General features: G+C 41.7%; 1 protein-coding gene across 1 annotated transcript in view; it reads left to right on the forward strand.

The window, feature by feature from the left end:
• The window catches only part of LOC135215571 (elongation factor Tu-like), a gene marked incomplete in the record, with an annotated part of 110,209 nt that overhangs the window by 56,898 nt on the left and 36,393 nt on the right, over positions 1-16,918 (forward strand). The window contains 1 exon segment of the mRNA XM_064250429.1: positions 2,948-3,506. Coding sequence (XP_064106499.1) covers positions 2,948-3,506 — 559 coding nt within the window.

A 16,918-nucleotide genomic window follows, 5' to 3' on the forward strand; every position in this document is an offset into this window, starting at 1 on the left:
TTCACCTTGGCTGGCGCGACGAGCCGACCTTCTACGTGCCCATGCGCGTGCGGACACGATATTGCACTCTACCCTCCCCCGTTGGCCCATCACCCTCACTTAGGCCTTCACTTTCTGTATCATCCTCTGCGATAAAACTTGACCCCGTATCCCCATCCTCCCCCTCCTCAGATTCCCCCTCGTAAGCACTGAACCCACTGAATTCGAGCTCACTTTCGGGATGTGAGCCTCGAACGACATTGGGGGCATTATATTTCATCCTCATTCATCGGGACTGATTGTCCCTCATACCTCGATGACCATCTGCCATCAAATGAGGACTTGCGACATGTTCCCGATCAAGCTCGATAGATATTCATCTATGTCCCTTGGTTGGAGGCCGTCCCAAACTGCTACGAAATGCCCCTAAGGACCCCACATGCTTCCTAGGGGTAACCAAAGGCATACGCTGTGTTCCTAAACACTTTCAGCCACATGTGGCCCGCACAGAACGGCCTTGAAGCGCAGGGTCCATGCTGGGTGCTTGCCCCTCGCAGCATCCAGGTCCAAAACTCGCCTTACAGGATCCCTTCCGACGGGTAAAAAAAAAAAAAAAAAAAAAAAAAAAAAAAAAAAAAAAAAAAAAAAAAAAAAAAAGCGCCTTGCGCGGTCCACACGTAGTTGAGATATTGGAATGTCCTGTATGCAACACAAATGCTCTGAGTCTGCACAAGGGTCCAGAAAAAACACGCTTCTGGACCGAAAGATCGCTCTCGGATGATGGTACTGATGCTGGCTGGGAGCGAAGAAGAAGCGGATATCCACATGCGCACTTGGGTCACGCTTCAAAAACAAAACAAGGCCTTGATCCGTGAAATACCCAGCATCCCCAAGGAGCGTGATTCAAAAGTTTAGGCTGGTAGGGGCCTATAGTATTTTTCCGCGAATTTTTTCCACAAAAACTTTTGTATGTCGAGTAAAATACGTCCAGTCGGCGCCCGAGAGACAAAAAATGTCGACGTAAAATACGTCCAGTCGGTGTTTAAGGGTTAACATTCATCTTTGTTTGGAGTTTATTTACATTTCCACTAGGCTTATTTTCATTAAAATACTGTCTTCCCACATTTACATTTCAATATCTTTCCTGCTTCCACTTCCACCCCTGTTCCAATTAATTCTGCCCTTACTATTTTGACCACTTCTGTCTTTGGATCGTTCACACTTCCAGTATTCCGCCAATAATTCCCTTACAGCCTTAGTATCTTCCTGTATCACATCTGTACATTACTTATCACATCCTATGTTTAATCCTGTACATATCTTTTTCTTCCTCTTTGTCATACTGTAAATTTTCTAATATTTCTAAGACTTCACACCAATTTATGCTTTTACCAGCCCATCTTTCACTTTCATTTCACATAAATTTCTACATTACGATTTCAGATTCTTACTAAAAAACTCTTTTCATTAACTTCTATTTTGGGTATGCCTCATTCAGAATACAAGACTTACCTTCTCTCCAGGTTTTGTCTTTGCTTCTTCATAGCGATTATCCTCCTTAAAGACAATACTACCTTTCATCCTATGGACTTGTCTGATTATTATCATATCCTTTAAAGTGTTATAAGGAAGTTCACACATGCTCTTACAGTGCTCTTCCAATCTTCCCTCCAAAAACTCTCTCAACTGATTTTTCTTATCTGTCTTATCTTCCTTTTCCTCAGTACTTAATCCATAATTATCATCATCTACCCAACTATCCTTCTCTTCCCTTGTCAAACAACCTCCAACAGCTCCCAAGTCTCTTCTGGGTACCTTTTTAACAGCTCCTTTACTCTTATCCTCCTTCATTCCTTTATCTCCATCTCCCAATACTTTTATAACTTTTGCTATGTGTCTGGCCACTAATTCTCCTATCTCTATCTTTATTCTTGTTGAATGATCACTTGAGGCTTCTCCCATCCCAAACAACAGTTCCATTTGCTTATTAAATTGTTCCAAAGCTTTATTTATCTTTCTTTCCACCATTTCCCCTATCTCCGTCTTCAATCTTTTAAATTGCTCTGTTGAGGTATATACCACCTCAGGCAGTTGTTCCCTTTGCGGACTAAACAATTTCTCCCTCTCCGCCATCCTTCGATTTCCTTCCATATTTCCTCTTTCTGTCATCTTACCAGCTACTTAGATTAGATGCCAATAATTATGTTGTGGCTAGATTGACAGTTAAAGCAACAATTACAGCAAAGGGTCTTGAACCTAGGCGCTTGCTTCTTTGAAGAATTCTTCCAAGGTGACAGAAAAAAAGATCTCTGGGAAAAAATTTTCTTGAGCAAAAACCTGGGGCTTCCAAACTTAGCATAAACTTAAGTAATACAGGCAGTCCCTGGTTATTGGCGATGTGGTTTTATGGTGCTTGCCTAGTACTGGCAATTTTCGGCACTGAAATGCACCGATTTCCAGTTATCAGCGCCAATAATGTAGTATTGGCACCAATACATGCCTAGCAGAGGTGCCATCAATTGGTTATTGACGCCAATAAGCGCCAAAAATCGCCGATTTTCAGTTATCAGCAATTTTTGCTTATCATCAAGCAGTCTAAACAGAATCCCCATTGATAACTGGGGACTGCCTGTAATTGGAAGAATGGCAGACGTATGTGTTGTTGCCACATCTTTGTGATAAGGATGACGGGAAAACCTTGGTAGTCGCTGAACACCAAAACACCCCTTTTATCTTGAATCCTTTATGTTCTATTATACTATTGTGCCAACAAGCACTGTGCTTGCCAAGACCAACTATAAGAGAATTGTTTGAGGGACTTTAAGAGCAACTTCTTTAAGGACGAACAGTGATATTACACTATCAAAATAATATATTTTTATTTAAAGAATACAAGAAAGATGTTTTATTTTCATATTCTTAATTCTTGGAAATCGTCATTGACAATTACTATGGTATTCCATTTCAGGCACTATTCACATACTGATTGCCCAGGCCATGCTGATTATGTCAAGAATATGATTTCTGGGGCCTCTCAGATGGATGGAGCTATCCTTGTAGTTGCTGCCAATGATGGACAGATGCCCCAAACACGGGAGCATCTTCTTTTGGCAAAACAAGTTGGTGTGAAAGATGTTATTGTGTATGTCAACAAAGCTGATCTTGTAGATGAAGATGTACTTGAATTAGTGGAGATAGAAGTTCGAGAGCTACTTGAAGAATATGGATTTGATGGACTGAAGGCTCCCGTTATAAATGGATCTGCTTTGCTTGCACTTCGGGGTGACAAGGGACCATACGGAGAAGAAAGTATTCTTGAACTAATCAGAGCCCTTGATAAATATGTCACAACTCCAACAAGAAATTCAACTGCACCCTTCATGCTTCCAATCGACAATTTCTTCACAGTGCCTGGTCGGGGTTCAGTAGTTGTTGGTACATTGAAACAAGGTGTGATGAAAAAGTATGATGAAGCCATGCTTTTAGGATTTGATCGTCATATCAAGACAACTGTAAACGATATTCAGGTATATGTAGTAATTTTGTGTATTCACACAAATGATTAATTTCATAGTTACCAGTAAGCAGAACAGAGCTCTGAATTCAATTTCAGACTATAAAAGTAATTGAGTGAGGCTTCTCTCATTAGCATTAGTCTCCCAGCTCATCTGCTACGTATTTTACTACATATTGCTAAATTTGAGGGTGCTAACTTTGAGGGATACTAGTTCCACTTCTTTTTTTTTTTTCAATGCCAAAGATGATTGATTGGCCAAACTAACAAAATTATTTAGCCTGTCAGAAGAAAATAAAAATAAGAGGAAAGGAAAAGGACTGAGCTTAATTCCTGATGTAACAGTTTTAGACTTGCTTCTTTGGGGCTTGATCATTATAGGAACAAGGTATGTATGTCTTGTAGGTTTGCTTGTCTGTGCAGTTTGTTTGTTATAAGTAATGTGTGGTATTTTGCATGTAGCCAAAGTGAGTTACCTCAGTTTTGGTGCTTCTGTAGGTATTATATACATTTATTATATACGTGCCTGTACATACTATATACAGGCAGTCCCGGTTATCAGCAGGGGTTCCATTCTCAGCGGGGTGCTGATGAGCGAAAACCGCCATTAACTGAAACTTGGCGAATTATGGCGCCAATAACCGGTTATGGCGCCATAACTATTACTGACTGGAACTCACCACGTTATGGTGCCATAAATCACTTATTTTCACATAACTGGATCGCCATTAACCGAGTCCCTTGATAACCAGGGACTGCTCTTCACTTATCAATTGTTTTGCTCTTGTTTGGATATGCTTGTCACTACAAAGCCTGAAGATCCAACTTCAAAGAAATATGAAAGAAATGATAATGTCCAGTTTCAGGAAACGAACCCATGATACCATTATCCCGACAAGTGTATAATACATGTAATATATCATAAAAAAAATTTCCATCTCAGTAAAAGAGAGAGAGAGATATATATATATATATATTTCAGTACAGTCAACCCCCCCCATATTTGAGTGCTCGAGACTCATGAACTCACATATTTGCATATTATTCTGTGAAACCTATCTAGGAATTATTCGCGGGAGGACTTGGTCATTTGTGGAATTTTCTTTAATTACTGTATTTGGATGCTATTTTCATGACTACATACATTTTTATAACAAAAATGATTTACTAATTTTCAGATATTAATGTTGGTTAATACTGTATTAAGTTTAATAAGATTAAATAATATTAAATAATAAAAATATCACTCTCTTTCTCTCTCTCTCTCTCTCTCTCTCCTAATGAGATGTATGTTTCTTGTATGATAAATAAATGATTTACTTATTTTCAAATATGTACTAATGTTAACATAAGCTGCAATCATATCAATTCATTAAAGAAAATACTACCGTGAATTAGTAAGATTTTTGTTTTAAATTGATAAATTATGTAAAATTTTAAAGGTATTCCATATTATTCTTAGTCATTTTGCCAGAGACTTGGAAAGAGGGGGAAGGGTGAGCTTGTCACAAATATCAAGGAACCTGATAGCAAGGGTGGGGGAGTTTTGCCATCTTACTGGGTCTCTAGTAAGTGCTGCCATTTTGGCAGTCAAAGGACATACTGAAAAATACACTTATCTTCTCTCTCTCTCTCTCTCTCTCTCTCTCTCTCTCTCTTCTCCTCTCTTCTCTCTCATCTCTCTCTCTCTCTCTCATTTTTTTTACTGAGATGAGAGAATTTTTATGGTACATGTATGTATTATGTTTATTAATATATTCAAATAATAATAATGATATAACTGTAATACAAAATTTGTATGTAATAATATTTCATTTTATTGCAGTGTCTTACCAAACAATTATACAGCTGTAGGTTCCCTACAGCTGTATAATTGTTCGGTAAGTATGCAATAAAATTTCATTTTATAATGAAAATTCTATTTTTTAAGTAAGGCCAATTCTCTCTCGTTCTCTCTCTCTCCTCTCTCTCTCTCTTCTCTATCTCTCTCTCTCTCCTCTCTTCTTCTCTCTTCTCTCTTGTTTTGTTATGATAAATAAATGGTTTATCTAATACATAATAAGTACTAATTTTCAAATAGTAGTAGTAAAGTGGCAGCGCGCTGATAAGCGAAAACCACCATTGACCAAAACTTGGTGATTTATGGTGCTGATATCCAGTTAATGACACTTCCTTTAGGCATGGCGCCATAACTCTATTATTGGCACCTTATGGCACCGATAGCCGGAACTGCATGTTATGGCACCAAAATCGCCAATTTTATAGCACTAGACAAGCCCCATAAAACTTGATCACCATTAACTGAGTCCACCAAAAATTGGGGATTACCCGTAATAATAATAACATTAATAATATACTGTTATTACAATATTTATGCACTTCTATAGTAAGTTATTTGAAAGAATTGAAGAACAGAATTTTCTCAGTCTTTTGCCTAAGTTGTGAATCAGGGGGAGTTTGGGCTGCCAGTCAGAAATGTCACATTACTTGACAGAAAGTGACCAGGTCCAAATTGTTGCCAACCTCTGATCATTTCATTCTCTCTCTCTCTCTCTCTCTCTCTCTCTCTCTCTCTCTCTCTCTCTCTCTCTCTCTCTCTGGAAAAGATATACGTACTATGGGAGGGGAAGAAGTGTTGCCTATAGAGGTTCATTGCAATCTTTGGATGTCATAAGAAGTCTTTCTCTCTCTCTCTCTCTCTCTCTCTCTCTCTCTCTCTCTCTCTCTCGTAGTAGCCATCTTGCTGTGCGACGTACCTGCGTGAAGCACAATAAGCAACAGAATCACAAGTTTAACATACGACTAGAATTGAGAAATATCTAGAATTGTTCGTGAACTATCGGTGATAAGATTAGTGTGAAAATGTAGGATAAAGCAGTCTTCTAAGTTAGTTTATCAAGTGTCTACTATAAATCAGAAAACAGATGGCAGTAAGTTCAACGGCGGGAAAGGTGGCGTAATTTGGCGTGTCCTAGCAGATCGCAATACGAGAAGGTAGCAGGAAGGGAAACTTTGGCATTTCTCATCTATGAAAATCGCAACAGTCCTAACCAAAAAGATAAAAAGCATTCGTAGATCTATTAGAAGGATATAATCCTTCAAACTGGAACAAATCTAATGAAAAAATCTTGAAAATAATGAAGAAGTTCCAATAAAAATCCAAGTGGTCAAGAGAATTCATAAGAAAAGTAGACAATAAACCAACATATTCCGACAAAGAAAATGAATAAGGTGAATCTTGTGAATATAAACAATGATGCATAGGAAAAAGAATGCCAAAAGCATGCAAAAAACTGTGTAAGGTTTGGTATAGCATAGTCAATCCACAAAAACCTAATCAGAAAATTGTGGCATGAAACATTTCCGACCCATCCCAGTGGCTGAGGTAATACAAGATTGAGAAAAGATACAGAATTTTCTTGTTTTGTTTATTCAAACATGTCTATCATGGATAGACAATGTTATAAATCAGATTGAATGTACCAACTAGTTGAGGATGAAGAAGAAGAGGAAGAGGAAGAAGAGAAGAAAAAGAAGAAGAGGAAAACGAAGAGAAGTAAACAAAAATGAAAGTGACAGAAAAAAATAAGGAAAACAAAGAAAACAAGATAAAAGTATGGAGCAGAGATAGCATTGATACTACATATGAGGCAATAAAGCAGCATACCTACGAAGAAATAAATTACGATATGACAACAGAAAAAGCAAATCCCGAAGAGGCTATACCAGAATCTATTACACCGACGGGAAAGAGGAAAAAAATAGACAAGAAAGACAAAATCTGCAAACCTTGGAAAAAGGGAATTGCAGATTGGAGAAAGTTTTACTACAAAACACTAAGATATGTCAAAACTATGAACTATATGGTAAAGTGCCATACTTAGATGGATAGGGGATGATTGAGAGATCTGCATCCAAAAAAATTATGTAAAAACCTAAAAGAAGGAAAAGGATGTAAGTTCGACAAAAAATGCAAATATATGCACCCTGTAGATGAATCATAATCAAAATAAATAAACCAAAAAAGTAATAAAATCCAAATAAGAAAGAAACCATAAAAGAGAGAAATAAAGAATATCAGGTTAAAAGAGAAAAGCAAACCACCAATGAGATATGCAGAGGGTCAGCAAAGAATTCAAAGCATCAGCTCCGAAATTCTATCAAGAGATAATAACGGTATTTTCTGGGCTCAGCGTGTCCGGCCTATGAAAGTATCCTAATATCATTCTTTCTAGGTTAAAAATTAGCTAAAATTACCAGAGAACCCAACAAAATTAAGCAAAGTCAGTAAAACTGACTCGCTCACTACTTAAAAAGAAGTGTCGGTGATGATAAAGGGCGAGTGTGAACACTACCACGAGCCAAACACCAATTAGAACTTCCTGTCAGAATCCCCCAAGAGGAGAGTGATACCACGGGCGATGCAGCCTTACTATCTAATACTAGAGGACGCCACGGACAGCAGCGCCCCTAGCGGACATCCTTAAATTTTAGCGCTGCGACAAGTCGCCATTTATTGTTGCTGTGCTCTTTTGGATTTTCTCGTAATATCTACGATGGAACGCTCTGCTACTGCCACGGTAAGTTAAGTAACTCATAAGTAACATTTACATAGTTATCTTACGGGTAACAGTTATTTCCTCTTACTAGGTCATATCGGTTCCCCGGTTGTCTCGTGGCGGCCAGCCGCCTCGTAAGAATTCCCGGGCCTCCATACTGGGGGACTTCTTATACTTATGGGCTTACGTTATCACATTCATTGTTTTCCATCGAGTTTTTAGCTTAGTCAGCCCTCCTACCATTCTCCTAGCTGGTATTTAGGGGCTATTATCCATTATTTCCGGCCAGCATCCCGCTCTTGACTCTACATCGGCATATCGCTGCTCCGAGTAGATCCTGTTTTTCGAACAGTCTGCCTCCTCCTGGGCTTCTTCTCTTACTAAAAGGGCTCTTCCACCTTTCGATGTATATTTATTTATTTATTTAGGGTGTTAGGCTAGCCTGGTGCTTGTTCATGTATTGGTACAGCTTGGTTCACGTGGCCCTACACGGTTGTGTTGCTCGCGGCAAGGCCACTGCCCGGTTCAATGTGTTCCATTGCACCTTACCCTGCCCCTTCCCTCCCTCTCCGATATAGGGAGGAGCTGGGGGACCCTGTTGTATGAACACATCCATCGCCTCTCTCACACTTTCGGAGGTGACCAGGGGTCTCCCAGCGGGGTGGGTATAGGCGACCACTATGAGGTACCGGGTCTCCATGCGGGTAGTTGCGTGAGGCGGGGTGGATGAGTAGGCCATCCTCCCCCCTTTCTGCTCCCGCCGTGTTTCGCCGAGCCTTCCTCCTCCCCTCCCAGTTGCCTCAGCCACTCCCTTACGATACGAAAGGAGCCTTCCGTCGCAGCGGGGCACTTTTTGGTATAGGTTTCTGGCTGCTAGGGGCGGGGGGGCACTCAGTGGTTCGGTTGCTTGCCTACTATTTATCCTTATATCTCTCCGCCGTTTACCGGAAGGGAGCTTACCCTTACCTACGCACTCTTCTAGTAGACGGGTGAGAGAAGTTGTTTTATGTCTGTTATTTTAAGGATAATACACTAATTCTAAGGTATTTTACAATGGAATTGGTGGTATTTTATTTTTTTGGTTTTTTTTTTTTATTTTATCAACCCATACCCGCCTTTTCGCGTGGTTTCCTTACCAACACTCCTCGCTGGTTGATTTCTGGTGCTCCGCCATCGGCGGGAGCCATAGTCTATCTCCAACCTGGTTACCCACACGTATTTTGGCGGGCTCTGGTTTTATCTAACTTATCGCTCCGGCACCAGCGGAGCATATTTAGACGTAAGTGGTTTACTTGGTACTCAGTACTTTTCACTTACAGGCTACCAACTGCAAGGGTTCCCAGCGTAAAGCGGACGCTGTATGACCCCTGGACATGACGATGCAGGTCCCAAGCCCCTCTTAGGCCACGTCGTTCAACGAGTGATCGTCTGGCACCTGAGGCCTGCGCTATTATGCTACGGACCTGTCGTCAGTGTAGGAGATGGGGTAAGTCCATTATAGACTTACTTGATTTTACTAACAAATTCTAGTCGTCAGTTTGTTAACCCCCTCCACAATGCAGCTAATCTCACCTTTCTTTCAGGGTAGCGGCGTTGAGGAAGTCGCCCTCGCCACCCTGAAAGGCGTGGGTGGGCGGCTTTGGGAAAAACGCGCCAAGGCAAGCCCTACAATTTTGGATAGGAAGCTGGCCATCCAGATATTCCCCGCGGGCAAGTCGAAGGGTTACGTCGACCCCTCGTACGCTGCACCACTGATAGCCTCCATTCAGAAGAACTCAGCAATCGTTTGGGGCGTAGCCTCACAGGAGTCGGTCCCGGACGTGCTGCCCTGGACCTTAAACTTAGAGCCCATGGCGTAGGTGGGAGGATTTGTGGTTGAGGTAGGGATGTCGGGCGCCCAAGGTCTTTCCTTGGGCGCTCTGGATTCTTCTCCTGTCCCCTCTCATTCGCTTCTTTCCAAGGCTTTCGGGATCTGAGATCCCTAGTCGCTCTCCCGCTCTCTCTGTAACTCCTAAGGAGAAGGGAAAGAGAGAACCGAAGACCTTGTCTAGTCGATTCTAGGAAGTCGTCTTCGTCTTCTTCGGCTAAGAGTCGTCGACCTTCTTACGCCGATGCGGTGAAGCAAAGCCGGGCTTCTTCCCATTCGAAGAGCTCAGAAGCAAGCTTCGAAGGAGAAGGCTCGCACTCCCCCGAGTCACTGCCTTCCCCGCCTCCGCTGCTTCCACTCCGGCTATGCCGGAAGGGGTGCAAGGCAACCAGCACCTGCGATCCCTCTACGTCTCAGCAAGGGGGGATGGAACAGGTGGGGCGTGCTGGTAGGCTCCCAAATTTCCGCACTGGGAACGCGGTTCGAGCAGATGTTGCCCAACTGTCAAACAGTCTGTCTCAAACGGACAGTCAAGTCCAGGATCTCTCTAATAGAATGAGCGAGAATGTAGGGACCGAGTAGCTTGGGCTAAGCGCAGGGCTCCTCCCCCAGTTCCCTGCCATCTAGCACACCCCCAGGGGATTCTTCAACTCCCACCTTATGACCCTTGCCAGGCTTTCTCTATGGAGAACCCATGGAGAGTAGCGCATACGCTCCATTCAAGGACGAATGATTTCTATCCGGAGTGTGGAACTCGAAGGATTGAGGACTTCGAGTTTACCCTCGGGGTCTGTCGCAGCCTTTCATCGGGTATGCTAGGCTGACGCCAACTGCTCCCACGAGAGAAGACAAAATCTCTAGGAGTCGTTCTTTACCGAGAGATCCCGCCCAGCGGGGAATGGGTTCACTGCCTTGAGGATGGAGTGTACTAACACTAGACTCCAGGCCTTCAAGAGTCTTCACTATCTTCGCGACGGAAGAGGACGTCTCTCTTCCGTTCGCACGAAATTGGTGGCGAAGTCTCTTCAGGCAGTCCTCAAGGACGAGCCATTCCACAGTTGAGGGAGGCGGAGTCTAATTCTCCTCTTCTTCCCCGCCTTCGGGGAATTGTGGGAAAACCTGCCAGATACATTCACGCTGGGTAACTCAAGCCGGACTGCGCCATGGACCAGTTCGGTGAGTGTGAGAAGTTACCTAGGCTGCCAGGATTCCTAATCCAGGCAGATGTCGATGCGCGGACTAGGTTGCAGGTCCCTGAATTCTCATCATCACTGAAATGGCTGGCCCTTTCCTACGGCTTCGGAACCGCGTTCAAGATTCTGGCGAAATCTTCAGTTTCAGAGGGTTGGACGACGCCTTGACTTCTTCCAGGCTAGAGGAACGCCGGAAGCATGTCCTACAAGAGTTGCACAATCAGGCATGAGCCTAATAGACTCTTGGCTGCAAGCATGTGGGGAGCGGATCTCTTCCCAGAGTCCGCAGTGAACGAGTCACCCACGAAGCTGCTTAGACTCAACCAAGGCCTTAGAGCTAGGGGGGGTATTTGCCTCAAAGAGGAAAAACGGAATCCGTTCCCACTGATGGCCAAGAAACCAAAGAAGGCTGGTAAGAGGTTCCAGCACTTATAAAAGACTCCAACAACAGCAGCAAATTTGTGCAGGCAGTCACAGTTACCAACAGGACAACCTTCCACCTCTAAACAGAACAACCTTTCCTCCTGGTGCCCCAAAAATCTCAACCATCCACTTCTACGCTATCTCGCGGCCTTCAACCCTGCCTATGAGGTCAAGGCTACTCTCAACCGAGAGGATAGGGCGAGAGGTTACTTCGTCAGCGTGCGCAGGAAGGGGCACTGGAGGAGTAGGACAGTCAGAGGAGGGCGTGGTGGCCAACCCGCCCATCAGCAATGAGGCTCCCCAGGTAGGAGGGAGGCTGTTCCTCTTCCGCCACAGTGGAGGGTTCAGCAATTGGGCCACAGAGCATAGTGTCCAAAAGGATTAGGCTGAGTTGGATCAAAGATCCCCCTCCAATAAAATCATTTCATCAAGTTACCGTCAAAGGAGATTGATAGATACGCGAAGAACTCCTTCAGGAAAGTAGCATTGCGAGAGTCAACATCTAAAATTTAAGGTGCGCTATATTCAGCGTGCCAAAGAAAAGGCTCAACAAAAAAGAAGGGGTAATCTTCGACTTGTCAAAGCTAAAAATCTTTCATCGCTGCGACAAGTGCAAGATGCTTACCCTCGCAAGTAAGGACCTACTGCGCGTGGAGCCGTCACATGCTCCATCGATCTTACAGACGATACTATCATATCCTATAGCAGACACTCAGCCCATTCCTAGGGTTCAGGTTAGGGAACCAGACATTGTTCATTCAAAGTGATGCTTCGGTCTGAATGTAGCCCAGGGTATCACAAAGATAGCGGAAGTGGTTTGTACAAAAATTGAGAGATCAGGAATAATGGTAGGCGGCCTACCTCGACGATTGGTTGATCTGGGCAACCAACAGTCGAGGATGTCTCGCAAGCTACCCAACAAGGTAGTTCACTTCTGGAACATCTGGGGTTCCAGAATAAACCAAAACGAAATCCAGACTTACTCCGGAATTTCGGTTTCAGTGGCTAGGAATCCAATGGGATTTGTCTCCCACAATCTATCAAATTCCAGTGGCCAAACGGAAGAAATAGGCAAAATCTGTAGGCATTCCTCAAAGCAAACAAACGTCAACAAGAAAAAACAGGAGAGAACCTAGGGTCTCTCAGTTTGCTTCGGTAACAGATATCCTTCGGAAAGCCAGGATGAAGATAAAATCGGAATTTGGCGGTCAAAGCAAACTCCAAATATCGAGAACAAGTTGTCAGTAATTCCACAGACCTCGCAACCAATACGGCCTTGGTCAAAAGTAAAAGAACTAGCAAGAAAGTACCACTTCAATATCCCCTCAGTGCACATTCACACGGACGCATCCCTGTCGGGTGGGGGGGATACTCTCAGTCAAACAGGTTCAGGGGACTTGGTCATTCAAATTTAGCCAGCTCCATAAACGTGTGGAAAGCAAATGGCAGTATGTTATTACTTGAAGAGACTGGCTTCACCCGAAGAGTCATCTAAGGCTAGTTGCAGTGCAGTGGTAGTTCATTGCATCAACAGAGGAGGGTCCAAAATCCAAACATGTGAAACATGCCATGATAGCCATATTCGCATTGGCAAAGCAACAACCAAATTGGCATCTGTCTGCCATCACCTGGCAGGACTAAGAAATGTGATAGGCAGAGCTCTGTACGGTCAGTTCCTCTGGAACAGGAGTGGTCTCTGACGTCGGTCATTCCAGTGGGTAAGCAGAGAGCCCAGGTATCCAAGTAGATCTTCGCCTCACAAGCGAACCCACAGCTCCCTTGCTATGTGGCCCCCAACCTGGGACCCTCTGGCTTATGGCCACGGACGCCCTGTCGTGGATTGGAACAGTGGAGGAGAAGTTATGAGTTTCCTCCAGTGAATCTTCTCTTGAAAGTACTAGACAAACTAAGGTCTTTCAAAGGGATGTAGCTCTGATGACACCGGAATGGCCCAAGAGCAAAACTGGTACCTTCTTCTCGTGAATGGGGTCTCCGACATCAACGGATCCACAATCCCAAAACTGTCACAATCAGTACAAATGAGGGACTGTGTTCGCGTCCTCAGGAACCTCTCCAGACCCTAATTTATGGACTTCATGAAAGTTTGCGGCTAATAAGATGTGACATTGATCCCCAGAATATTCTCTCCTAGAATCAGATAAGAGAGAGTCAACCTTTAGACACATATGACTCAGCTGTTGAAAAATTAGCATCTTCTTGGAGAATCGAACACTACAACCCTGGAAGTAATTTGGCTCATATCCTTTTTCAGATCCTTATTGAAAAGGTTTTTTAGGCTGCTAGCACGATACACTCATAAATCGGCTTTGAGAAAATCTTTCAAGTAGGTTTTCAGCTAGATGAATGAATCTTATTGCACATCTATACCGAAAGCCTGTGCAGACTAGACCTTCCCAGAGGGCTACTACAGTTTCATGGTTCTTAATGACGTCCTCAAACTAGCTTCAGATATGACAATCATCTGTACATTCATAATGCTTTCGAGGAAGACATTATTCTTATAAGCCTAGCCTCGGCGCTAGAATTTAGAACTGTCGGCGCTATCCAGGGATGCGGTCATGTGAATTACTCCCATCAGGAGAAGTTCTACTTGCTCCGGATCGTAGCTTTTTAGCAAAAATGAAGATCCTCTTGCAAGGGGGCCTTGGAGGGTGATCCCATCACCAGGATCTTATCTCTGCCGAGATCAACTCTTAGGCCTTTTCTATCTCGTACTTCTTCTAGATCCTCAGTGCTCTATTCATGAGAGAAAAAGGTGTACTTATCAAGTTAAAGGATGTTAGGCAGCAAATCTTTACTTTATTAAACAAGCAACCTGAGTCATTCCCAAAGCACATGATATCCAGGGAGTTAGCCACCTAATTATTATTCCAACATATGATTTTGAGGATCTTAGGGAAAGATTACTGGATGGAATCCCCGACAGTCTTTAAAACTGCATTATTTAACTCCTTGAATCTTTAAGTTTTCAGCAGTAGCAGCGGGAAACATAGTTTTCCCTGATGCGTGTTTAGTAGTTTTAGTATAGATCCAGTCTCCTTCCTACCTACATAAAACCAAACATGCCTCACCCTATCGTCAGGCTACTCAACATCATAGCCTTAGCAGTTGTTCATATAGTGGTTTGTCCCTTATTTTTTTGCTAGGGAGATCCACATTTGTACTGATAAGTACTTCAGTGTACCTACCTTATTTTTGCTAGGGTAGGACACAATAGTTTGTATATATTCACATTTTATGTTAATGATGAACTTCAGTCACCAATGGTTTGTATATATTTTGAAATAATGTATTGATGATTTGTTTTTTTTTTTTTTTGGATTTCAGTGTACCTACCTTAATTTTATAGCTAGGGTAGGACAACATGGTGGTATATAGTTTGGAAGTTTGTATGTTGCTAGGAAACCCAATTTTTCCTTATTTTACATGCATCTTTGTAATTTACTTTAATCCATTTATAGTACTTTAAGTTTACTAACATTTTCATGATTACTGTTAAAATAAGTTAGTTTACGTGCTTAAATTGTATGCTGTAATTGATTTACTTTATTATATCCATCATTTTTAATTGTTTTTCATGGTTCCTTTTTCCCATCTTGTCTGTTTCTCTGTACTCTTTCATAGGCCGACACGAGCTAGCCAGAAAAGGATTCTGACGAAGGATAAAAACTCTATTCTCGGGTGATTGGCATCGTTCGCCCTATGAAACCCCCCTTTTTTATAGTTTGTTTTCCCCCCTTGAGACAAGATGTATTACTGTTTTCTTTAAGGATGTCCGCTAGGGGCGCTGATGTCCGTGGCGTCCTCTAGTAGTAGTAGTAGAGGGTGCATCGCCCGTTGGTATCAGCTCTATCTTGGGGGGATTCTGACAGGAAGTTCTAATTGGTGTTTGGCTGTGGTAGTGTCTCCACCTCGCCTCCTTTATCATACCGACACTTATTTTAAGAGTGAGCGAGGTCAGTTTTACTTGAACATTTCTTAAATTTTGTTTCTCTGTAATTTTAGACTAATTTACCTAGAAAGAATTGATATTAAGGATACTTTCATAGGCGGACACGAGCCAATCACCCAGAAATAGATTTTTCTCGTTCAAAAATCCCTTTATTATGCAAGAGGATTTGCAGAAACGGATGAAAAAAATTGCAGATTCAGAGACAAAATGAATAATTATGATGAAGGAAAGACAAACTATATGGAAAAGTTGGATTTTTAATGTCAGAATTTATGAGAAATGAAAAAAAGAACAACATACCAGAACAGGAAAGACATGGGAAAAAATCCTATACTATCAGTATTAAATGAAGGAGAAAACACGCAAAAACCATCATAGTGATGAATGCGCAGGGTTTAGTTACGAGTACTCAAAAAGAAAAATAGAGGTACTTAGAAGAACTAACCCAAAATGAAAAGAAAATAGATATAATGAATATAAGTGAAACCTGGTATTCCCAAGAGACTGGGAATGATGATCAAATAAAAGGGTTCCAAACTTATAGATCAGATAGAAAAAATAGGAATCAAGGGGGAACCGCAATATATGGGAAAGACAAAAAACAAGGAAAAATATATGAGAAAATATAGTAACTCAGAATGTGAACTAATAGCGGTAGAATTTGAATCTGAAAAATTGATGAACATAGTAATATATAAGACCTCCTAATACTAAAGAGTTTGACTTAATGAATTGAAAAATTGGATGATATATGTAGAAATCACAAGGACTGGACTATTCTCCTATCTGGTGACTTCAACTTTCCTTTCGTAGAATGGAAAGAACGAATAGGAGATTGTGGTGTACTTATACATATAAAAAAGAGAGTATAGTAGTGCAGAAGATAGAGGCAATTTGAAAAGCTATTAGATATGCTACTAGAATACAACATTCAACAAATAAATCACCTGCCAACAAGAAAGGAAAATACTTTAGACCTAGTATTTGTGAACGAGATGAATTATGTTAAAGAAATAATAGTTTATAATGCGAGTATTTCAGACCATAATGTCATAGAATTAACAGTTCATTCCAAAGCAAGTGAAAATAGAGATAAGCAAGAAATGAAAAAGTGGGAAGGATATGGAAAATACAACTTCTACAGTAAAAATATAAAATGGTCAGAAATTAATGAAGAATTAAACAAAGATTGGGATAACATTTTCGTAAGTGATGACATAAGGGTAAATACGAGATATTATATAAAATATTGGAGATAATAGTGGAAAAATATATACCGAAGAAGAAAAGTAAACATCATTCATGCATCCAAGAGGACAGAAGAATCTTGTTCCAGAAATCAGAAAGTGGAAAAAAGGTCTTGCAAAAAAAAAAAATGCATGGAAAGTTATAGAACTAAAAAGTAAGATA

This window comes from Macrobrachium nipponense, chromosome 5, assembly GCF_015104395.2.
Source record: "Macrobrachium nipponense isolate FS-2020 chromosome 5, ASM1510439v2, whole genome shotgun sequence".
Lineage (NCBI taxonomy): Eukaryota > Metazoa > Arthropoda > Malacostraca > Decapoda > Palaemonidae > Macrobrachium > Macrobrachium nipponense.